At 39.6% G+C, this 24,960-nt stretch overlaps 1 protein-coding gene across 10 annotated transcripts in view; it reads left to right on the forward strand.

Moving 5' to 3' along the window:
* The window catches only part of LOC131068777 (SCA7 domain-containing protein SELMODRAFT_431321), a 169,161-nt gene that overhangs the window by 37,319 nt on the left and 106,882 nt on the right, over positions 1 to 24,960 (forward strand). For 4 of the 10 annotated variants that reach the window (XM_058004048.2, XM_058004039.2, XM_058004042.2 and 1 more), the window contains 3 exons: positions 243 to 334; positions 608 to 697; positions 1,213 to 1,259. In XM_058004048.2, the coding sequence (XP_057860031.2) occupies positions 243 to 334; positions 608 to 697; positions 1,213 to 1,259 (229 nt within the window). The remainder of the gene's footprint in view (positions 1 to 242; positions 335 to 607; positions 698 to 1,212; positions 1,260 to 24,960) is intronic. The other 6 variants (XM_058004043.2, XM_058004040.2, XM_058004045.2 and 3 more) reach the window with 2 other exon arrangements.

The following is a 24,960-nucleotide window of genomic DNA, read 5'->3' on the forward strand; positions in this document are numbered from 1 at the left end:
CAGTTCGCTGCATGTGTTGTTTCTTTTGGAAAGTTTGAATTACTAATTTTTATCTTGATCCTTGTACATTAATTCTTTCTGCTCATCTATAATTGTAATTATACTGTGATTTTTAAGTTTACTTTTTAAAACTAAGACTTTTGATAAATGCATGGCATATTGACATGATCCTCAAGTCACATTATTACATTTATTTATAAGATTTGTTTAGCTAGGTGTTTGACATAATTAATGAAATATAGGCTGTCTTCAATGGCGTACACACCTGGGAGGGGAAGATTGGCAGCCATGGAAAGGCTTCTGTCAAGTGGCAGTTCGATGGAACCATCATCAGGTGATTCTATGATTTAATATTGTGAAATATTATGAGGGTATTTCTCCTTGTTTCTGTTATTTTAATTAAATGTATCAGGCAATTAGAGGGAAGAATGTTCACTAGACATTACAATTAGAGGGAAAAGTGTTCATTAGACATTTTTTCTTGCTTGCTCGATATCTATTTTCTTGTTATTTCATTGCAGTATGCTTTCTCTTGTCAAGAATGTCTTGTTAGATTGCTATGTGGTGGTATGGGTGTGAACACCTTACCAACATTTTCATGTTTCAGCAGAGGAGGCTATCCGTGAGAGATTAGCAGCTCAAGTTATCCAGAAAGAAATGGATGAGGCAGACGAGGCCAATCTTTTGGAGGAAGAGGGTATCTGTGCTAATGTTCTCTAGCTTATTTTGGACATGTCAAATCTCAATGTTGTTCGAAATTGAATTTTTTTAATTATAGCCATTGCCTTTTCTCCTTATCTGCCATGTTCTCCCCGATTTTTTCCTTAAACTTCTGTACCAATCATATCTATTGTTTGTGTCATTTTGATTTGAAGATATTTCATGCATTATTATATAGCATTTTTCGTAACTGGCTATAGAATTAAACTTGCTATTAAGCTTGTTTAGGAATTTTTTTTCGCCATGTTCAAGATTTCATAGGCAAAGAACTTCTTTCTATACAAATATAAATTAAAATTAAAAAATAAGAAATTATGAAGTCCTCGAAATTTGAGTGATTGCTTGGGTTTTCTTCAGTTAATATGCTTTGAGCATTATGTGATTAGATTGTCATTTAGAAGTCATTGCTGTCATGAATTCTGATAAGGGTTTTTGAAGAAAAACAAAACTTGAAAATATCGGTTGTTTCTCACTAAATACTTGGTTTTGCAGACATGCATGTCTTTGAATGGAAGCCACTTACAGATCCTCTGAATTTGGTAATAATGCAACCTTTAGTTTTCTTGCCAAATGGTTTTTGTTGTGCTAAACTTATATGGAACAAACTGTATTTTCTGACAAATGTTTCCTTATAACTTCTATGGGTTTGAGGGTTAAGCAAGTTATGTCAGAACAGTAGGAAATTGGCTGTTTAAAATATGGAGAGATGACTAATCTTAGTTTATTTTTATATCCATTAGCAGAATGTTGTAAGTTGGATAGATCTAGCACGTCTTTCCCTATTCATGCCTTGTGCATGCACCATGCATATGCTTTTGGTCTCTTTGGTGCAAGCTTATTCTAGAGTTGTATTGGTTTGTCTCAGATTAATTACATGCTATTTTACCACTTTTTGATCCACAACATTAAGATTGAGCAACAATATTGATACACTACAAAAGTGACAGATAATTGTTAGAGAAAGCAGAGGTTATGATTTATGAATAAGAGCATTAAGGCAGTCATAAGAGTATGGATTGTGTTTTAGGACAAGTATGGTAAGTGATTTCAGTCAATTATATCATCATATTTATTAATAATGACATAATGGTGTGTTGATGTGTGTTTTATGCACATAACATTTCAGAATAAAATACCAAAGTAATTTACCCTCTCTTGAACAAAATCACCTCAGATGCTAAGGATAAGATCAACCATAGATGGCACACTCGCCGAAAACTCGGCGAGTGACAAAAACTCGCCGAGTTTTTGGACCTGGCGAGTAGTAATGACTTCTACTCGCCAGGAAAACTCGCCGAGTTCTTGGCGAGTTTTTGTCAAAAACTCGGCGAGTTTTAAAGAAAAACTCGCCTGGGTTAGCATAACAGCAAAAAATGGCAAAAAATACATGCATTTTTTGTTTTTCTATATGGTTTTGGGCTGAGAAGGGGGAAACTCACTTGGAAGGGCCACCCTGAGAGCCCACTATGCCCTCAAGTAATCGCCGAATTTTTTGGTCTGTCCGTCAGGATTCATATATGGAATATAACATTTAAGTATAAGTGAGTTATACTTTAAGTTATATTCCATATATACTGTCAGGATGTTTGAGAGTGGTTTCGGACCTCCAGGAGTTATAATGCAAAATCTAGTTTTTGGAGGATTCTTCAATTTTCCAGACTTAGTCAAATTTTAGGATCCTTCGGCGATGCCCCTTGACCCCAACTTTGAGTTGAAAGTTTGAAACTATGAGTATGAATGATGAAATTTCAAATATGATGAAAGTTTGAAAGTAGTTTTAGCTAGAGCTGGGGAGAGGAAGTTGTATTTACTTTTGGTTTTACAAAAACTATTTACTATTTTGCTTCCAGCCATCAGCATTTCTCATGAGGATGCGATTTTGTAGACACTTTGCAATCAAATATATCTAGAATCAGCTTGTTTCTTTTGTGTTATCATTTATTGACTCATTGGATGCATCTTCTCATTAAATTTTGCAAAAAAAATGCATTTTTTATTAAAATTAAGCATGTTTTTACGTTGCCGAGTTTTTCGCCGAGTTTTTCCTAGTTTTTCCCGAGTTTTCGCCGAGTTTTTTTCTCAGGGGCTTGGCGAGTCGAGCCGAGTCGCGAGTAGTTCAACTATGAGATCAACTAAAATGATTCCAAGGTTTCTACATGTCAGGTCTTGACGAGTGGGTAACTCAATGGCCGATGTGAATTGCTGTGTTCACTTGGGGACTTACGCAAATGTTAGGATTATGTTCTTCGATCATGAAATATGCAGAATAGGTGTACTGACAACTTAGGATTTAGCAATGTAGCTCTGGACTTAATTCTTACTAAAAAATGGGCAAAAGGAATAGGGTTCAGGAAATCTATTCTAGGCCTAAGAATGTAGGAAATGATGAACAAATCTAGTGGAATCAAACTAGGCAGGGTCTCACAAACAGGTATTGACACAAGCTTAGTGCAATCGTCTAAGATATACTCAAGGATTTTTAGACTATTACCATCACACATTGACACCATCCAAGTTGATGCTTGTCAAAGGTTGCATTATAATTGAAGTTAAGCTTACTCAAATCTCCAGTTGACCACACAAGGAGCACTTACCAGCGGCAAGAGGCTAGTGGTATGGATTAAGGATTCCACACAAATATATTCAACAAATCTTTCACTCAATCTAATAAACATGAAAAAAAATTCTAATCTAAAAATTCTAATCTAACTTGGAGGAATTGAGAACCATGAATGCAAAGACAACATTTGAATAGCAAAATCACCAACAATTGAACAATGATTTAGATTCAAATAGCTGCAGCATATACCAACAATTCTACAAAAAATCTCTCTTACAAATGGGAGACAAGGAGGTATATATAGTCTCCTACAAAATGGATGGCCAAGATTGATACAAGATCAATAGCCAAGATCAAAATTGACGCCACCAACATATGGCCCAATAAAAAGATACCTAGTCATCAAATAGGTAATCTTCTAGAAGATTCCTCCCTGCATCTCTCTCTCTCTTAGCGTACTCCAAGAATCTAGCCAATACAAAATCTAACTCCTCCATGGAAATGCTAGGCAAGGTATCTTTTTGCAAATCAATCACGTCCAGCGAATCCGAGCAAGCGTCCAAAGTGTTCTCCCAATCTGGCATGAGCTTCTGCAAACTATGAACATGAATCAACAAAGAGACCAAGTCATCTATCTGACTCTTCTTCAAAGAGTCCAACTGACAAAAATACATAAGTTTCATCTTGTCTCTTATTTCGGCTAAGTGCAAACCACTAGCATCACTAACATCAACACCCAATAATTCCTCAATTGAGGCAAGGATCTTCATCTGGATGTCCTGAATCAATCCCTCCATCTCCATACAACTCAATTGGGCGTTTTCATAAGTTGATCTCTTCACGGCCAATGAGCAATACCAGCCATAGAAATCGTATCTGTCTCCCTGTGCACAATACTCTCACTGACCAAGGTGGAATTAGGAATCCTCTTCAAAGCCTTGAGGTGTGGAATAGTCTTCTCCTCAATAGGCCGGAATTCTTCCCATACTCCCTCCAAATACTGGATTCTAAACACGAGCCCTGTTGTCCTATCGTATGCCTGGACAAACTGAGTAAGGAAATTATCCGCCTATTTTCTTGCATTCTCAATCCACTTTTCCACCTCCGAGAGTGTATCTCTCGTTGCCTCATAGTGTGAATGTAGTTTATGATCAACTGCAATAGGGGAAATAAGGGTGGGATTCTTACGCCTTATCCCTGCAATATACTCTCTAAGTCTAATATTCTCTTTTCTATACTTTTCTTTCTCTTCAATTTCTTCTCTACCTAACCTCGCGCTGATCGCCTTAAGGTTATCACCAACCTCCTGAAACTCTTGCTCTCTTGATGTACGACCAAGGGCAACTGAAGTAATATGGAAATCCATAAGAGTAGCAATGTCCGCTGTCACGCCTCCAATAGGAACAACAACCTGCGCAATCCGCATTCCTGTCTTATCTCTAGCTATGTGCGACAAAATCTCAACTCTCTTGGTTTCTTTCTCCTTATTGCTCCTAGCTAGGTAATCATCAATGTCATCAATAGGCTGTACCTCTATCATTTTCTTACTCTTTTCCATACTTCTCATCAGCCGATCAGGAATAGCGGCCATCTCCATACCATCATCGAGACACAACTCTCGATCAAGCCCTCTCAATGCCGAGTTAACATCATCATCATCATCAGGATTATTCCTGGTCAAATCGTATACCCCATTTCCCAAACTAACTTCCAAATGGACAGTAGGGAATCCCAGCTGATCATCATTCTCATTTGGTGGAGCAGATGTCGCTGTGGCATGTAACTCCTGAATATTCTCTGGTAGTATCACTGTATTGGAACATTGTTGGGTTTCCTTGTTCTGCTTTGTTATTTCAATTACCTTAATTGATGAGACACTGAGAGGTGGTGAAGGAATGATAGGTGGAGGAATGATAGTCTTTTGTTTCTTCTTCTTCACCTCCTCAATCTTCTTCCCTCTGGCCTTGACTCCTCCTGACGTGTTTTTCCTTCTCTTGGGAGCTTGACTCTCTTCGTTCGCTTGGATCCTGACATCACTGATAGTCCTCTGATCATCTTCGGAAGTAGACTCTTCCAGCTTCATCTTTTCATAAGTGAAGGAAACACCCATATCAACTAACTTATTCATCTGAATATCTACCCATGTACGGGAGAAAATCAAGACCTCTCTCATCAATATATTTAGATCAATCTCTTCTGATTCTGATCAATTAGGCAATAAGATTGCCTTCTTCATTTCATTCTCATACTGCGGATGTCTATGATCCCTGTTGTCTAACACCTGATCAGGAATGAGGAAAAGTCCACACTTCCTCATGAAATCCACTGACATTCCTGGACCACATTCGTCTCTTCACTACCTGCTTGTCCATTAGGTTAGCCCAATAATCTTCTATGTCTACCTTGTGGATGAACTTCTCTCCTCGAATCCTTCCAACTCTCTTATCGGGATCGAATCTTTCTCTTTTCTTGAAGGTTGCAAATCGATAGAATGCAAGCTCCTCACTCGCAGTGCTGGCAGTTAAGGCAGACTGGCAAACCTCCAACATCTTCCCAACTGAAATAGGGAATGTCATGCCTGTCCTGTGCTTCTCTCTCTAAATTGAATCAAACTCTAGAAGCTGTCTCACCACTTCCAACAAGATGATTCTGTCGGACGGATACCTGGGAAGCCTATAGGGTTCGGATTGAAACCCATGAATCCTAAGGTATGTGAAAGTGGGAAATTGAATATACCATGATCCGTATTTCTCTATTAGCTCTGTTGCCTCCTTGGACAATCTTCTGTGGATTCCGCCTTGCAGCATCCGCATGATGTACATGGTGAATACATCATTCACTCTCTTATAGTCTTCAATTCTATACATGTTCAGTTGGGGGTAGCACTCATGACTCCTGAATTGTTCTTGCCCATTCTCGACTTCACCTTTGCATATCAATCCTTTGTATGAAACAAACCGTGCAAGTAGGTATACCAAGTAGGAAGTCATGGCGAATGACTTGGACTGCCCTACATTCCTGAGCTGAAAGTCCAAATTGTCACTTATGATTTTAGACCAATTTATCAATGTCCCTCTAAGACAATCCTAGATGAAGTAGAACATCCATCCATTGAATATTACACCCTGCAACATCCCCATCACTCTGTTAAGCAGGAATACTAAGTCACTATATTCCTCTTTGAAGTTTGTGCACATGAGTGTCTTGGGAGCCTTGGAATGATGAAGCCTAGGCTCGATCATCCACTCTTTGTTTATCATACTCTTACACGCATCCATCTTATTCGTGTACCGTTCTTCATATTCATCCTTAGTTGCATCCTTCATATCTGCTCCGTGTGGAATTCCAAACACCTCAGCAATCGCATCCTCAACAAGGTAGGCAATGACAACGCCCTTAGGAGTCTTGATCATTCGCGAGTGAGGATCATAATATCGCGCGCACTCCAGGATAAGCTCACTGCATTGTATGGACCATGGGAATCTAGCGGCTTGAAAAATACTACTCTTCATAATGTTTACATACGCTGGGGAAGGAATTTGATTTCCGACTCCGAACATCTGCTGTCGCATCAAGTTTTGGCTCAAGAAATGCATATTTGTATCCGTAATCTCCTTCCATCTGGATGACATCTTGGATTGTGGATAGAATCTAGTCTCTAGTATCTTCTGCTGTTCTCTTCTTTCCTTAAATCCGGACTTCGACATCACACCTGTACGAAGCTTGAAGTTATAACTTAGGAAAAATACAACATTCTAAATAGAATTCTTGACTTCCTAATGATTTAGGCTAATTTAGAATATGAAGTCAAGAAAATACTCCACACTCTAGGTAGATCTTAACAATTTAATACAAAATATGACAAGACTTAGGGTATGAAAACCCTCATGAAATCAACACCTCCTTATACTTGGAAATTTCATGCAAATCATAGTGCAAAGGAGTATACCGGATTAAGAGTGACTAGGGAAAGGTGTGAAAGGTTGTGTTTTCACAAAAAATTATGTCTGAAGACACCTTCCGCTGTGTTGTGACCATTTCACACATCGCCCCATTTAAATGGGGACCCCCTCTTTTTGCTCGTTTTTGCTCGCCTTTCGCTTTGCTTTTTAGGGTTTTGGTTTAGTTTGTTAGTTGTCTGGACCAGGGTCAAGCCTTAGGGTTTCTGTTACTGTGTTTTCAAGCCAGAGTCCAGTCCAATTTTGAATTTGAGAGCTTCCTCCCGAGGGATGCAATTTTGGAAATAAAGTGAATTCGCTAGAGGCTAAGTAAGTTGGTCTAGTTTCAATTGGGATTTTGAGTGCAACTCTGAAAATTTGTCTAAGTGTTGATGATGAGTGTTTGATTTTCGTCCGATTGAGTAATTTTGACCAAATTTTGAAAATTTTGATAATTGATCCCGGGCATTGAAAATGATTTGTTTTTGCCTTGTGAAGTGATTAAACTCCCAAAATCTTGATATTTTGGCCTGTAGGAGCAAAATCGCTCCTGTCCCTCAGTGGAGGACCGGAGCTCAAAATCAAACATTGCCTTGTCCTTGCAGGATTCGAACAATTGGACGATTTGAGGAGATCAAAGGAGATATATTTCATCATTTTAATATAATTTGAAAGCACAAACATGAGGAAAACTTGATCTAGAAGCTAAATCGCTCCTGTCCCTCAATCAGGGACCAGGGCGAAATTCAGTGGTAGCTCCTGTCCCTCTCCCAGGGACCAGAGCGAATTTCCTCATGAGGCATGTTTTGGGCAAAGATCAAGCAAGTTTTAAGTTTGAGGCAAACAAAGAAGGCGTAACGAACCTGTTGAAGACAAATTGAAGAGTGCAAGACACCAAAGTGAACTCCATATTGGCCTAGGCGCTCGTGTCCCTCAGTAAGGGACCAGAGCGATTTTTGCCTTAGGTCAATTTCTCACCAAGTTAGAATGAACTCCAAGGCAAAGATGAATGAAAGGGGGTACTACAAGACCATTGAAGATAATTTTGGAAGTTAGCGAAGTGTGATGGAGCCTATAAGTGAAAATTCGCTCCTGTCCCTCAGTCAGGGACCAAGGCGAAATGGCAGCTATCTTGCCTTTCTTCCAAATTCAAGTCATTCCAAGTCAAAGTATAAGGTGGCAAGGACATTTTGAGGTGTCTCGACGAAGAACGAAGTATCAAAGACAGCCAAAGATGAAGGATCTCCACTGAAATGCCCAAGTTCGCTCCTGTCCTTCAGGCAAGGACCAGAGCGAAATATTTAAATGTGTCCAAATTTAAGTTACCATTCACATTTTAAATGTTTGAAAGGAAGTAAGGGACATCGTTTTGCACTTTGAAGACAATTACAAGTTAATATGATGAAGGAATTGCACTATATGCTCAAGTTCGCTCCTGTCCCCCAGTCAGGGACCAGAGCGAAATTTCTATGAAGGCTTAAATTTTGAATATTGATCGCGTTTCAAGTATTCAAGAAGGACCAAAGGACATCGTTTTATATTGTGAAGGCAATTGCAAGTTGATAAGAACAAGGATGCGCCCAAGACACCAAAGTTCGCTCCTGTCCTTCAGTGAAGGACCAGGGCGATATTCACCATATTGGCCAGTTCTTTCAAAAATCACGCTAAGTCAAGAACGTACAAGGTTGCATAGGGTCAAAGTGTTCTTAAGAAGATGATATGCGAGGAAGTTAAACGTCAAAAGGTGATCAAATTGAGCCAAGAAGCTAAATCACTCCTGTCCTTCAGGCAAGGACCAGGGCGATTTTCATTAAATCTATCATTTTCCTTCGAAAATCATGTCAAAGCAAGATTATATAAGGTTGAAAATGTCATTTGGAAGGCAATGAACATGAAGCAAAGGTTGAAAGACGGCAAATTTAGACTAGAGCACCAGGTTCGCTCCTGTCCCTCATCAAGGGACCAGGGCGAAAATCCTTCAAACTTCAAATATGCCTCGTAAAAGCCAAGTAAAGCAAGCGTGGAGTGAAAGACTAACGTTGTTACTTCCTCATGATGAAGATTGGTGATCGAAGAAGCCAAGGTCAAGGAGAAAACATAAGGTTCGCTCCTGTCCCTCACCAAGGGACCAGGGCGATATCAACCTCAGGAGGCACTCATCCACAAAATCAAGTCGATCAAGCTCGAGATTCCTTGCAAAAATGCCAGTTTCAACGTGAAGATTGTAATTTTGAACGTCAAAGGTAAAAGAATCAAGGCTAAAATGCAAGTTCGCTCCTGTCCCTCAGTCAGGGACCAGAGCGATATGGTTTGTATCTTTCCACCTCTCCAAGTTTTGGCGCTAAAACATTTTTGAATTTTATTAAATGCTAAAAATCGATAAATTTAATTAAAGATAGCATTTAAAAATAGCGCAAAGCATTTATTAATTAATTTTTGCCTTTTAAAAAAAAATCGAATTTATTAATTAAAAACGAAGGCATTTAATTAATTAATTATTAATTTAAATAATAATTAATTTTGGAGCGCTTGAATCTCTTGTTTTTACAAAAGTCGGCCTTTAAATTTATTTTAAATTTGTTTTTAATTACCAAGTCGGCCTAAGGTAATGCATGAGGTGAGTGCCTATAAAGGGGGGTGTTTATTTCATTTTTAAATCATTATTCAAACATCTTTCACATGCGATTTGGAGAGGTGCGAATTGTGTTCAAAGTGGAGTGAATTTCCATTCCAAGCAAGGAGCGAATTTAGAAAAGGAAGTGGTGCAAGTTTGAGTTAAGCGAACTTGTCAAAGACTACTTCAAAGACTCCAAAGGTGGCGAAGTGCTAAGTGGACGTTCATTTGAAGAGAGATCACGTGGAAAAGCTTCAAACATTGATTTTTGCCTAGGCGATTCTCTTTATTTTGCATTTTTAGAGTTAGCTCTCAAATAAGGTATGGCGATGTGATTCCTTATTTTGAATTTTGATCGTCATAGCTTGATTTTTTTTGAATTTTGAAATTTTGAATCTCAGTGGCTCAATCTTTTTTTAGGAAATGATAACTCAAGGACTTATCATAAAGTTTCCTAAAATTAATATCTAATCTATGTTATACATTGCAAAATCTAGTTTCTTATTATGAAATGTTGTGTAGGTATGGCGACCCCGAAGGCGGGAGCATCCACCAATCGTCCAGCTCTCATGAAGGAAGATCAAAAGACCGAAGAAGTGGAGACCAAGATCGTGTCTAAGTGGAGCAACATTGGAGATACCAACTTGGGTAACTTCAGTACGAAGAAGTTTCGAGAGGACCCTTACATTGGCAAGCCATCACCTGTCGCTAGGAGGATAATTGAAAGTGGCATCATTAAGGCGGTATCTTTCAGAGGAAGCTATAAGTGAGGCTTTCCATCTTCCAGAGCACAGAGATATGGTCTACAAGAGCATAAAAGGAGCCAGGTCCATGTACGAAGATGATCCAGATGCTTGCTTAAGCATCATCAACAAGAACTGGTTACTCAAGAGTCGTCCTCGCCTGAGCAAGATCCTGAACACACCACATAGGATCGATTTCCAGGAGGAGTACAGAGATTTGATTACAATGCTCAACCGAGTCACGGGAGCTCCTCAAGCCTTCTACTTTGAGAGGTGGATGTTCTACTTTATCTAGGTTATAGTTTAGGGAAAAGGAACAATTCATTGGGCTAGAATGATTAGCCATTGCTTGAACGTACAGTTAAGGAGACTCAAGGCTACCAAGTCCTTCCACATGAGTTCATACGTCATATATGCCTTAATCAGGAGCTTTGAGTACGCAGGACTACCTCACAGAGGAGTGATTGGAAGAGGACCCGGCGAGGTCAGGGTTTGTGATTCCTATGTTCACTTGCATCATCCGCCAGGAAGCAACTACAAGTTAGTTAATGATACCTTCACAATGAACATCACGAGGACGTTGCAAGGCGGGATTCACAACAGATTATCACAGGATGCACAGGAACTAGTAAAGAGGTACGGTGCTTGGTTTATCCAATTTCCGAAGTTTACTTATATCAGAGTTCATGGATGTCCTTCACCTCCATACATGTTGCCGAGATATCCGACAGACAGAATAGTGTTACTTGAGGTAACAAGACAGTTGGCAGCTTATGCGAAGGCATTCAGACACAGACATGGAAATGGAGTTCCTGTACCTATCATCTTAGGCAATTCAGTTGAGGTATGTCCTAATGCTTTAGCCTTGGATGATGCAGAGAAGGAGTTAGCTTTGTATTCTTTTTCATTCTTTGCTTTGAGAGAAAGCTTTGATCCACATGGATATATAGAGGAGACAGTCGGTAGGAAGTTTAAGTATGAATTTCAGATAGAAGATTTTATGATGAATCTCCTAGACGATCTTGAAGTGAAAAGAAAGATGCATTCTAGATTGCCTTTGGATTTCATCAGGAAATGCAAGATTTACAGAGTGGCCGACCAAGCACAGGACAGTGGCAGACATCTCCAGTCATCCTATGACCGAGAAAGCAAATCAGTAAGGTTAGATTGGAATGAGCCTGAGGTCGTGGATCTAGATGCTTTGATGGCTCCAGTCTTGTCTTGTACTCGCAGATGGGTTGATGTGCAGCATCAGAAGTTGAGAGAGCAAGGCATAGCTATGACTTTCACTTTGGAAGAGAAACCAGCCGAAGGTGGAGCTAGTGTAAGCGAAGGTAATCCTAATCCCAGAAATGCAAGTGAAGGCAACCTTCGAAGTGCAAGTGAAGGCGATCTCCATCCAAGAGGCTCGAAGAGAAAAGAGAGACCTGAGAAGAAAGAATCTTCCAAGAAGCAAGGGGCCAACCGAGATCGTTCATCCGACACATCTTCTCGACAAGAGAAGAGGACACTTGAAGTGGAAGATTCTATGGAGTCAATGGTACAGAATGATAAAGAAGGACAGGTACCAGGTGGATCTCTTCAAGACAATGAGTTGCATGAAGATGGGGAAGATAATGAAGTAACATCTCCTCCCAGAGAAGAAGAATTGCTCAAGGAAATACAGGTTAAAGAGACAAGATCTGCCATCCCAGATTGGTTGAAGGAAAGATTAACTAGGGTGATCGTGATTGAGGACGAAGACAATGTAATTGATTTGGAGAGCCTTGTCGGACATTCCCAGGAAGTGACAGAAAAGAGGAAGGCTACCAAGATGTCCAAGATGATTAGAGATGAGACTGGATCCAGAAAGTTGCAGATAGCTACGCCGGCAGTGGACAAGTATGAAGGTGAGATCCTAGCAGAGGAATATGATATAGAGACATTTGAGCTAGGTCCATCCACAACCGAGCAGACACTAGATGATGCCACCGATTCATTTGAGGCCTTGAAAGACAAGCTTAGGGAAGAAATGGAGAAGAATAGGAAGCTTGAGAGAGAGGTTGGTGCATGGAGAACATATTTCAGCCATCTCAATCAGCCTTTAGGACGTCAGGATCCAACAAGATCACCCATACAGGCACTTCCCCTTCAATCAATTGGCGAAGCAGAGAGATTCAAGAGTATGGTCCAGTGTATGAGTACTTGGATGGACAAATCTCATACAGTTGCCGTAGAATTTACAACAAGGATGATGAAGACTATTCATAGGGCTATCCAGGTTCTTGAGATTATCCACAGCTTGATGATAACAGTAGCTGCTTTTGCTCATACCAAAGAGGTTATCATTCCTGTCTTGCGAGTAATCAGACAAACATCGAAGAAGGTCTTAGCACAAGAAAAGATTATGGATGGAGGACCTCACAGTTTACTTCAGTGGTCAACCTTACTCCAGATGAAAGAAGTTCTCTTCGAGGACATCAGTACTAGATGTAGCCATGTTGAGGAGGTTATCAACCCGATCCAGGACAGAATATTTGAGGTACTACGTACTATTCTTGGCAGGAGGATCGAAGTTGAGACAGATGTGGATTTGCAGGAATTGGAGGATAGAATCAAGGTTATCTTTTGCAAGGACGCTAATATCACAGATGAGCAACAGGACCAGATGTTTGCTACCATGCTCCTGATTGAGAAAACTAAGGAACTTGAACCTGAATGGGACGCTACTCTTCTCGAGGCATTTGATCAGGTCATCCACTTGGAAGAAAGAATGAAGAATCTTCCCGAGATTCCAATTGCTGAAATCGAAGGAATCGTGTCTAGATTCATTGCATATGCTAAAAAGGAGCATTGGAAAGGGAATAAGATTCTAGATGAGAGGTTATTATAGATGACATGGCACCTTAGTTGTCATTGGTTTATGTCTCCTAGATTTTCGTGCCAAATTTAATAATTGGCTATGCATTTAATGTTGTGCAATAAAAGGGGAACTTTTGTAATAAAACCCTAATTAGGGTTTAGGTGTCATAATCTTGGCCATTGATCTGCTTTTTGATCTGGACCGTTCATTGTAATTGAGGATGCTATTTATACCCTCATTTCTTTTCATTTTGTAAGAAGGAAAAACTAGAAATTAGAGAGAGTTGGAAATTATTGATGTATTAGAGAGATTAGAGTTTAGAAGCAATTTACTTTTGTAGCAAGATTGAACTTTGAGAAAGGAATTCAAGCAATTGTTGTACATGATGGCTTTGAGATCAATGAAATATTGAAGTTATGGTGTTTTGTTGCAATTCTTTTGGTTATCTTCATGGTTGTTCATTTTCCTTGAATCATTCTCAATCGAAGTAGTGTGTTAATTCGAAGGACAAAGTGTTGGACTTGATCTTTGGTAGGATTCGTTTTCCAAACCACTAGCTTCTTGCTGATTGTAGGAACGCTTTGCGTGGTCGACTGGAGATATTTGAATCGTTTAAATCTTCAATCATTGTTTTATCTTGGATATGTACCTTCGTGGTAATGTCCTTGGTCTTTGATGTATTGAAAAATCATTTGTTACCTTAGAAGATCTCATCAATTTCAATTGAGTTGTTAATTTATGGCAATATTGAAATTGGTAGAATCTCACCAAGTCTTGTCCACATTGAGTCATTCTTAGGGTTAGACTAGATTAGACCTCTTGCAAACCCTATCCTTTTGATATTTTTTGAAAAGCTTGTTTAGTTTAGCAAAATCTTCGGCAACGTAAGGCCCCTTGATGACACAGCAATCACAACGACCACTGGTGCTTATCCACACGTAGAGACCCTACTAAAAAGAACATTGGAGTCATCCTAACTGATCCTTCTTGCGAAATCTTCAGCAGTTAGCGACTTTATTCAAGAGAGGATAAGATGCCTTTGGGTATTTTATTCTGTGTATGATTGTGTACAAAATACACGTCAACAGAATTGGCGCTAGAAGGAGGGCCTTAGTATCCGAAGTCCGAAAATTTTGGGGAAGAATACATTCCAAGCATAATCATGAATCACGATGTTGTTGCCACATGAAGGATTGAATCAAGTAGTACAACCAAATTTACAGATAGGCAACACTCAAGAAGATATCGTTTCAGGATTGAATCATCTAGCGTGGAACATAAGGAGAAGTGGTGAAGTTGAGTATAACAGAGTCAGAATCATCTTGGAGCAAGAAGAGGATAGAGCCGAGGAACATCAAAGGGTCGCAGCTAGAGAACTTCGCAATCAAAGGAACCCACAATAATCCTTGCAAGACTTCACGTTGGATCGCATTGGTTCTTTCTCGCCCAAGAAACATCAAAGATTATTGAGATCAACACCAGGCATCAAGAATCTAAGTGAACTTCAGTTTACTTCAAAGGCGAAGCGAGTCAAAAGAGAGGACACTCTCAAGGAATTCGAACTAAGATTGGAGGAATCTCCTGAGTCATCACAAGTTCTTCAAGAACAAGTACAAGCGGCGATCCAATCAAGTATCCAAGCAATTTCTCAGACAAAGGGCCAAGCCAGTTCATCAAGTCCTGCTTCAAATTCTCAAGCCCCGAAGAGTACGATGGCTCACCAGGCTCCGCCTCCTCCTCCTCCTCCTCATGTGCTTAATGGCGCAACTTGGCTAATCAACAACCCATCACCATTAGAATTTGCAGTTTATCATGATATGCCAAAGAATCCAGAACATTTTTGTTCCAAGTTCAATGTCAGTGATTTCCATCGCACAGCAGAAGATCATATCAAGATGTTCGAAGACCTTCTTCGTAACAGGCGAATCGAATATGGAGATGTAGCATGTAGGCTTTTTCCCTACTCATTAGGAGAAGAGGCATACTTTGGGTTCGTTCACTTGCCTACAGGGTCAATCAGAACTTGGGACGCAATGAAAGATGCATTCATTGCAAAGTTTGGTATACCAACTACACCAGCTGAGTTATATAGACAATTTGTGGAAGTCCGAAGGAGAGAACATGAGCCCATCACTTCTTTCAACAACAGGTTTCACCGCGCATACACGATGTTACGACACCCTTATCTCATTGCGGACCCAAGGGAAATTTACTATGGAGCTTTAGATCATCTCACTGCTATGTTTGTAAGGACGCATCCGACCCCGAATGATCTAAATGCAGCATATGCAAAGGCTATTGAAGTTAGTAAGCACATGGGACAGAATATCATCGGACCACTACTGCACATGGGACCTGTCGCAGCACCAAACCAGATGCAGGCAGTTGGAATGGCATTGGCTAACCAGACTCCAGTTATGAATCCTATTCCACAAGCAACATACTCAAACGTACAGCCTACAAACCAGTTGGTCCTTCACCCTGGAGTTCCAATTTCACAAGCTCCACCCGCACAACCTGTGTACCTGCAAAATGCCACAAGCTCGTCAAGGACACAAGAAGAAAAGGACGAAATGAAGGAGTTGATTGAACAAGTCAAGAAACTATCAACCGAGGTAACTCACCTGAGGAACCAGAATAATCAACTCCAAAGTATGCAAAGGATCAACCATGGCCAACATACGAACAATCAAAATTTCCAAGGAAATAACAATCAAGGTTTCAAAAATAATTTTCAAGGAAATAATAACCAAGGCTTCCAGAGAAGACCATGGAATACTGCTCCCAACAACGGAAATGTGGTGACGCCACTAGATAACCCGCCCAATTCACAGAATCAAGAAAATCCTTCCACCAGCAAAGTGTTTCTAGCAGAGGCGGCCTTGTCCAGTTGGTGTAGACTCCACAATACAAACCAACATTCCGAGTTACAGTGTCCTGAATTCAAGATCGCGGCCGACATTTTCCAACAGGAGATGCGTAGCACTGATCCACCTGAAAATCCGCCCATGACAGGATACGAAATGGTCCCAACCACGCAGTACGGTCAAGCCATGATTGTTGAAAGCTGCAAGTATTCACAAGAAGAGGTTAATCAAACACGAAATGGGAGATTTCCACCAGAGTCTGCTAATGGACCAATGGTACCTCCAGGATCCCAGTTCCCACCTGCATCAGCAAATGGACCTATAGAAGACTCAGAGTATTATTTTCCACCTTTGAACAATAGTGTCCTAGTAGAAGGGATAAAAGAAGTATTTCACCAATCTTCAGGAGGTGTGAACCAAAGGGTTTATCACAGAAATAAGAGGAATCAAGAGCCCTTAACTACATCAATTCCTCCGAACAATTTCTCTACTCCTCCCGATCCCCAAGCCAGCAACAATCCAGAATATCCACAAAACACACAAGAATACAGACAGAGGAATATTGCACCCCCTGTAGGCAATGAAATGAAAAGATTGGCCGCATTGGTGTTAGATGAACTCAAGAAAACTAAAGTTAGTCTACCACTCTACGAGTTGCTCAAAGTGTCACAAATCAAAGATGCAGTGATCAATAGTTTGAGTGAGTCTAGTACAGTAAGGTCAAATGTTCAGGACTTGACCAACAGAGCTCAAGCCACTATCAATGTGACCCAAGAGGAAACGAATGACCAAGGACAATCCGAACAAAATGAATGCTTGGTCCAGACCATAACCTTCCCGGCTAAAAAGGAAGACATGTTGGAAGGAAAGGTATTACTCAAAAGGGGTGAGACTAAGAAAACTCAACCTACCATCAAAGAAGGCCTCGCCACTAACCAGATTCTTCCAAAAAAGGAAGTCGCAATTAAAAGGGATGTGGTCAAGAAAGCGAAATCTTTAAACAAAACAGATCACTCAAAAGAGGAGAGTCTAGCAAAAGACGATTATCCAAAAGTCAATGAAGTGAAACATCAAGAACACAATGGGGATTCTTCAGCCCCTTCTCAAGGAAAAGATGAACCGGCCCCGTTCCTGCTATCAGTTAGAATTTTTGGGAAATTATTACACAATTGCCTTTATGATTCAGGAGCTTCCAGTAATGTGATGCCCCTGGCTATCTGTCAAAGACTAGGAATAACTCCTGCTCCTACCAAAAGAAAGGTCACTCAGCTAGACAAGACAGAAGTTCCAGTCATGGGCGAGTTGAACAATATTCACATGCAATTGGCCGCGGACCCAAGAGTTCAAAATTTCATAGACATATCAGTGGTGGATATCCCTGATTCATATGGGATGCTTCTAAGTAGAGATTGGTCACGAAAATTGAATGGGTATGTGTCGACAGACTTTGCACACATGTGGTTGCCATGGAGAGGAGTCCCAAATCAAATCAAGATTGATAGCACTCCAAGATTGAGACTTATGATAACCGAGTACGGGGAAGACAATGAAGTCCTTTTCTTAGAATCCGATCTGGGGACATACAAGCCCAAAGTGGAGGAAGTCCTGATGATACGAAACATACAAGATGAAGATGGCCAACAAGAAGTGATGGAATCTACAGAAATTGTCATCGAAAGCGATCAAGGATCTGACCAAGAGGATGATGGAATGTTTGAAAATTTCAGGAGGTTCGTACATAGAAACATACAGCAAAGTGTGCAACTTGGTAATTTGGCGTCCGTTCGAGATCTGCTTCTTCCAAATTGGTGTAGAATACACAATGCCGTCCATTCAGAACTATCTTGTGCTTTATGTCAAACCGCATTAGAACAAGTATACAAGAGAGCCCCGCAGGCATGGATCTTAGAAGAAATTCAAGATTCAGAGACCGAGAGTTCTGTGGAAGATGAAACCTTATCCGATACATCAACTGAAAGTCAGGAAGGCCCAGAGACAAAAAATCAAGAAAATACAATATGGACATTAAGGTTTGATGGATCTAAGTCTAAACAAGGATCTGGAGCCGGCTTCGAATTAATTAGCCCAACAGGAGAAACCTACCTTGCCGCTCACAGATTACAATTTCCTTGCACCAACAATGTAGCTGAATATGAATCCTTGATTCATGGACTATTATTAGCCATCAAAAAGGGGGCAAAAATACTACAAGTATATGGAGATTCAGAGATAGCTATAAGGCAAATCAGGAAGCAGTATGTTTGCCATGACAAAAGATTGACTAGATACAGAAATCGAGTTTGGGATCTCATTGAGAGTTTTGAAGCTTTCAATATCAATTCTATATACAGACATCAGAATCAAGTGGCTAATTCCCTCGCACAAGCCGCTAGTTCATTGATACCATTAGCAATGGAAGGATTGAAGAAGTTCACAGTTGAATTAACGTCAGTCCCTTCGGTCCCAGATAACATCACCAATTTTCAAGTTTTCGAAGACGACAAGCACATCCTGGATTTCTTAACCAACGCAGATGTCTTCTTAACCCAGATCATTGATGAAGAAGAAGTAGGAGAAGCAGAATTTGATGCCGAAGGTGTCCTGAATTTAAAGACAAACACTATTCCAAAGGGAGTGGTAGAATTGGAGAGAATTTTTGATCCCGACAAATTGAAAGAGAAAAGGAACCACAGCATGGAAGGAAACATGTGTGACACCATCAACGTAGGTGACGACATACAAACTAAGAATGTGTTTATTGGTAAGTCTTGCACAACAATTGAAAGAAATGGGATCCTAAAAAACATGAGGGATTTCCCAGATGTCATTGCATGGAGTTATGAAGATCTCAAGACCTACGACACTACAATTATCACTCACACAATCCCTTTGAAGCCAGGAAGCAAGCCATTTAGGTAGAGACAAAGACCGGTTAATCCGTTATTGGAACCCTTGATTTACCAAGAAGTGAAGAAGCTGCTCTCGGCCAAGATCATCTTCCCGGTAAGACATTCGACGTGGGTCGCCAACTTGGTTCCTGTCAGAAAGAAAAATGGAGAGATTAGATTGTGTGTTGATTTCAGAAATCTCAACCGAGCTTCAGAAAAGGACAATTATCCGCTACCATCACTAGATGAAGTGTTACAAATTGTCAATGGGTCACAGATGATGTCTTTTCTGGATGGATACTCAGGATATAACCAAGTTCTGGTCGAGCCCGAAGATCGACTAAAGACTGCTTTTACCACCAAATGGGGAATGTTTGCATACAAGAGAATGCCTTTTAGACTTATAAATGCCGGGGCCACATTCCAGAGAGCCATGGATATCGCTTTCAGGGACTTAATTGGTAAATGCATTGTTATATATATGGATGACATCATAGTTTTCTCCAGGCAAAGAGAAGATCATGTGGACGACTTAAGAAGAGTTTTCCAAAGGTGCAGAATGGAGGTCAAAACCTGAAGCAATGGAGTGAAAACTCAGATCTGAAGCAAATGATTGCGAGTAGGGGGGCAATGGTAGCATCCAACATGCATAGAATCCACCAAAATGTGCTCCAAACACTTGGCAAATAAAAACCGAACTTTTCCAGCTATGGCGCCATCCTTCACAAATCTGAAAATGGTCTTCAATGCACCTCAATCTGCTAACAATGGTCTGAAGACAGCAGATAAACTTGGCGATATCAAGGAGAATCACTTTTGTTTGAAGATAAAACTCCGAACACAAAAAATATTGCCTTCACCAAAAAATCGCGAACTTCACCAAAATCGTGGCATGGGGGGGTCTCAATGGCAGCAAACCAGTCTGATAACAGCAGCAAAAATGGCAGCCCTAAGAAAAATCGCCAACTTAGAGGTAGGAGCCCTCTAAAATGATCAAAGTTGCCAAAATAGAAAAATCGCTAACTCTCCAAAAATCGAAAATCTGATGGCAGCAATGGAGAGGATTGCCAAGCTAAAAAAAAATGGAGGCCTTCAATCTAACACATCACTTCAACACTTGCTCCAAAATCGCCAAATATGGAGAAAATCGCCCTTGCATGGAATCTTCATGACAACTTAATAATAAAATAATGCCGGACTCCTCCCTTTAAACTTACTTTCATCACCAAATTTCACCACACAAGCAATGTGGGATAAAACACTTGTTCTTATACTTGCTTGGGTGAAACTAACTTGTTTCTAGAAGGTTGAAAACATTAAATACTCATTGAAAATCATTTATTAATTGTTTTCATCTTTTAAATAATCATTGCCTTTTATTAAAAACAATTAAAATGAGGCTCATCTATTAAAATATTTCAATTTAAATCCAAAATGAGCAAATTGGGGAAAATTGATCCCAACAAGGATAAAAAAATCCTCACAAAATCACTTTAAAATCGTCAAGTATCCCCTTAGGGGAAAATCGATCCTAGTCTGGATGAAAATCCGGACTTAAAAATTCATCAAATGTGCATAAAAATGGGTAGGGGAAAATCGATATGAGTGAGGAATGAAAATTCCATTGAAAAATTAAGTCATCACCCAAAAATTCCCCTCTGGTGGAAAATCGACCTCAGTCTGGATGAAAATCTGGACTCAAAATTATCAAATGCACTCCCAGTGGAAAATCACTATGAGTCTGGATGAAAATCTGGACAAAAATCCTCAGAGACCTGTCACAAATACCTGGTGGAAAATCAACCCAGGTATGGAGTGAATGTAGACATCATCAACAACCTTGTCCATACCTCCCTGGTAGAAAATCATGGGTAAATCTTGACACTTAGTCAAATTTTAATGCTTCCAGGGGAAAAACGACCCTAGCATGGATTAACAATGGTGGAAAAATAAGACAAGTATGGATTTCAGGGGAAATTCATGTCCAGTCTGGATTTTGAGTGGGGAAAACCATGGGTAGCTAGGAATATGAGGGGAAAAACACCTCTAGTGTGGAATTTTGACCTTTTAACCTTAGAATATGGATTTGACTCCAAAAAATGATGATTTTTCCACTCAAAATCACTTAGAAACTTCGAAACTTAACAAAACTCAACTGGACCTAGGCAAATTCATCAGAAATTGGAGCGTAACACAAGGAAAACTATCGGGATAAAGTGTGAAATCATGTTAGAAAATTCCCTAGCAGCGAGAAAACAACTCCAAGAGGTCTGAAAACACCTTAGCACTTAAAATCACCGATGAGGGCATTAAAAAAAACACGTTAATGCTCCAAAAAGGGTCAACACTTGGACAAAACTAGGATCATTAATATCTAAATTTTACGCGCTTGATCCTATAACTTCAAAAACCCTAAACGACACTAGGCATGATCAAAACTCTGAGACTCGGGAACGAGAAACACAAAATTGCCCACTAAGCAGCCAAAACCCTAACCTAACAACGCAGAAATCAGGAAAAGAGGGGGTCCTCATTAACAATGGGGTGATGTGTGAACAAGTCACAACATGGTGTAATGTTAGAATTAATGGTAGTGTCTTAAGGGGCATTTTTGATCACCTTTAGTGAATATATGGGAGTCCAAACCAACATCTAGGTGGAGCTTCGTGTAATGCATATGATAATTTACTTTGCTGCAGAATGTCAACCAAGAAAATTGGAAATAAAAGGCAATTCTCAACTCGGGTTCAACCAAATTGGATTATAGACTCCATACTCAATATTGGCTTTTTAAATTCATCAAAGTCAAATTACTTATACTATATCAGATTGTTAGAGTTGTTGATGTTTTGGCCAATGAAGCAACTCACTTCCAAAGGCAAGGTACATTCTGATGATACACTCTACTAAACCAGTTGTTTGACAAAGTTTTAGGGTTTTTTCAGGATGAAAGTGCCAAAAGAAAACCGTCTACTTTCAATGGTCAGTCAATATATTTGAGCTGTCCCAGTTCCTTGGTATTGCATTATCAAATTCCATTTCAATGCTAAGGTCTCCTTCAACCTTCCTCATCTCAGCTACCCCCAGGATGTCCAAATGGCTCAACTAGGTAGGTTTGAGTTTGAGTGGAATCGACCTGTTGAATGGTTGACACTTAAATTGCAATGTCCACATTACCCATCACTCTCTGCCAAACTTAGGTGCCTCTCTCCTGTGATCTCCAGAAAGACCAAAATTCAAATGGGTGATGACTGTTCTCACCATCATTCTTCATTGCACAGTCATGCTGCAAGACAAAACAATGCTTACTGAGCAAATCTAGTTTTCTACACATGCCATGTCAATCTAGTGGACAAGGACAAACCGTTGGCCGTAAGAAAAATGGACAAAGCCTTCTACAGTAGTGAGATTAATGTTTATAAAGCGTTCATTGATTGACTTCCTAACTACGTCATACCCTTCATGGCATACATGTGGCTTCCTTTAGAGGAGTTAAACAACATATCAACCTTGTCATATGTACATCAGACGTTCTAACAATAGTTGTATAACTTTCTCCAAATTCCAATTGAAAATACAAGACATTCCCAAAGCTACTGATTTGTTTTTTTACTAGGATTGATAGCATCAAAGTATCTCATGTTGCAAACACTCACAATGCCTTGCATTCAAAGTTGGAAAAATCGGACTCGCCAGCCCAAAAATTGGATGCGGACTCAGCAGCCCAAAAACTGGACTTGTACTTGGACTTGCCACGGACTCGACAGCCCAAAAATTGGACTCGGACTCGGACTTGCCACAGACTCGCAAAAAGATTTGGCAAAGAAAAAAAACCGTAGTTTTACACAAAAAACAAAAAATAAATTAATGCATTAGAGAACATAATAGCCATAATTGAAACATTACACATGCCATATGATCTCCAAGCACTTAATATTTGAAATTTCATCATTCATACTCATAGTTTCAAACTTTAAAATGTATAATGGCAGCATAAGTTTATAAATGTTTGCAAAATTACATATAATGATATGTCCAAATGTTATAAACATAAACAACAAACTAAAGAACATAAGAGCCATAATTGAAACATTACACATGCCATATGATCTCCAAACACTTAATATTTGAAATTTCATCATTCATACTCATAGTTTTAAACTTTAAAATGTATAATGGCAGCATAAATTTATAAATGTTTACAAAATTACATATAATGATATGTCCAAATGTTATAAACATAAACAACAAACTAAAGAGAAGACTACATCTTCCTCTTTGCTCACCTAATATAGCTCAATTTTTCAGGCCTTGAGCTAGTAGTAGTAGCAGTAGGTGTTGAGGTATCTAAATGGTGAGATGATTCTTCTTCAAAATCAAAGTCCTCATCTTCATCCTCCTCCATTTCATCCAATCCTGCTACTTCTACTTCTTGTGTTGCTCTGCTCTCTATTTCTGCAAGATCTTCTTTGGTAAGGAGGACATCATCACCATCATTTTGTTCATTGACCATATGGATAAATTTCATTTAAGTCAATGGCCTCATGTGAAACACCCTCCACCTTTCTAGAGCGAAGGCAAAGGTTGTACCGAACGAAGACAAGATCATTGAGGCACTTTTGTGTCAACCTATTTCTTTTCTTTGTGTGAATGCTCTCAAATAAACTCCAATTCCGTTCACACCCAAAAGCACTACATGGCTGGGACAAAACACAGACGGCTATCTTTTGAAGATTAGGTGTGCCAACACCATAATTCTCTCACCATAAATCTACAAATCTTTTTTAGAAATATTAGAATTGAGAAAAAAAATGTAACAATCAAGTTTATACTTTTTTTCTTGTAATATTGAACTAAATTTTTTACCTGGTTATTGTTTTCCTCTCCTATCAATTGCTTGTTGTGAAGAGAAGAGTCTCTGCTTTGCACCGTTCTACATCTTGAACAATGAACATTTTGAATTCATGAATAGATATTCAAACTCAACAATGAACATTTCCAAATTCATAAATAAAAATATATCACATAGCAAATGTCAAATCTCACCTCCAAATCGTCAAGAACCTTGTCTCGCAACTTAGGATCAGGTGCCATCTTATGAATACACGCAATAACACCTGCCATGTCCTCCTCATCAGCCCTAAATGAATCAAAGAAGTAGAATTTTGGGTTCAAGAAGTAGGTGAAGGCATGTATTGGTTGGTGGAGTTGGTTTCTCCACCTACGATCAATGATGCGCCAAAGGATTTCACATTTTCTTGTATTACCACCATAGTAATGTCAAATGGCCTCTTTGGCTCTATCCATGGCCTCATAAATGTAACCCATTGGCATGCCCATCCACCATACGAAGAACCCTTACCAAAGGTTCTGTCACCTAAAAAAATGAAAACAAATTTTAAAATAGTACAAAATTAACCCCTAAAAAATCAGAAAATAGATTATCTTGTATAAAGTTTATGTTTGTGTTTGTTACTTACCCTAATCAACTCATCTCCACTTTTGGTGAACCCTTCATAGAAAACAATGCTTACAATCTTCTCCGCTTCAATTTTTTTGGAGTATGCAGATGCCAACCAAGCATTAGACACAAACATCTCCTTAAGATGAGGAATGGCACCAAGAATGCTCTACAAAGTGAGGAAGTGGCTAACAATTCGTGTCACTCCAGGTCGCACAAGGTCCTTGCCATTTGTGTGTTTTCTCATTAAAGCAAGGACCCAAGTATGGTTGTAGATGAATTTGGTGACACTTTTTGCACCTTCAACCGCCCTTTTCACCCATCAAA

Source organism: Cryptomeria japonica, chromosome 11 (assembly GCF_030272615.1).
Source record: "Cryptomeria japonica chromosome 11, Sugi_1.0, whole genome shotgun sequence".
In the NCBI taxonomy this organism is placed as follows: Eukaryota; Viridiplantae; Streptophyta; class Pinopsida; order Cupressales; family Cupressaceae; genus Cryptomeria; species Cryptomeria japonica.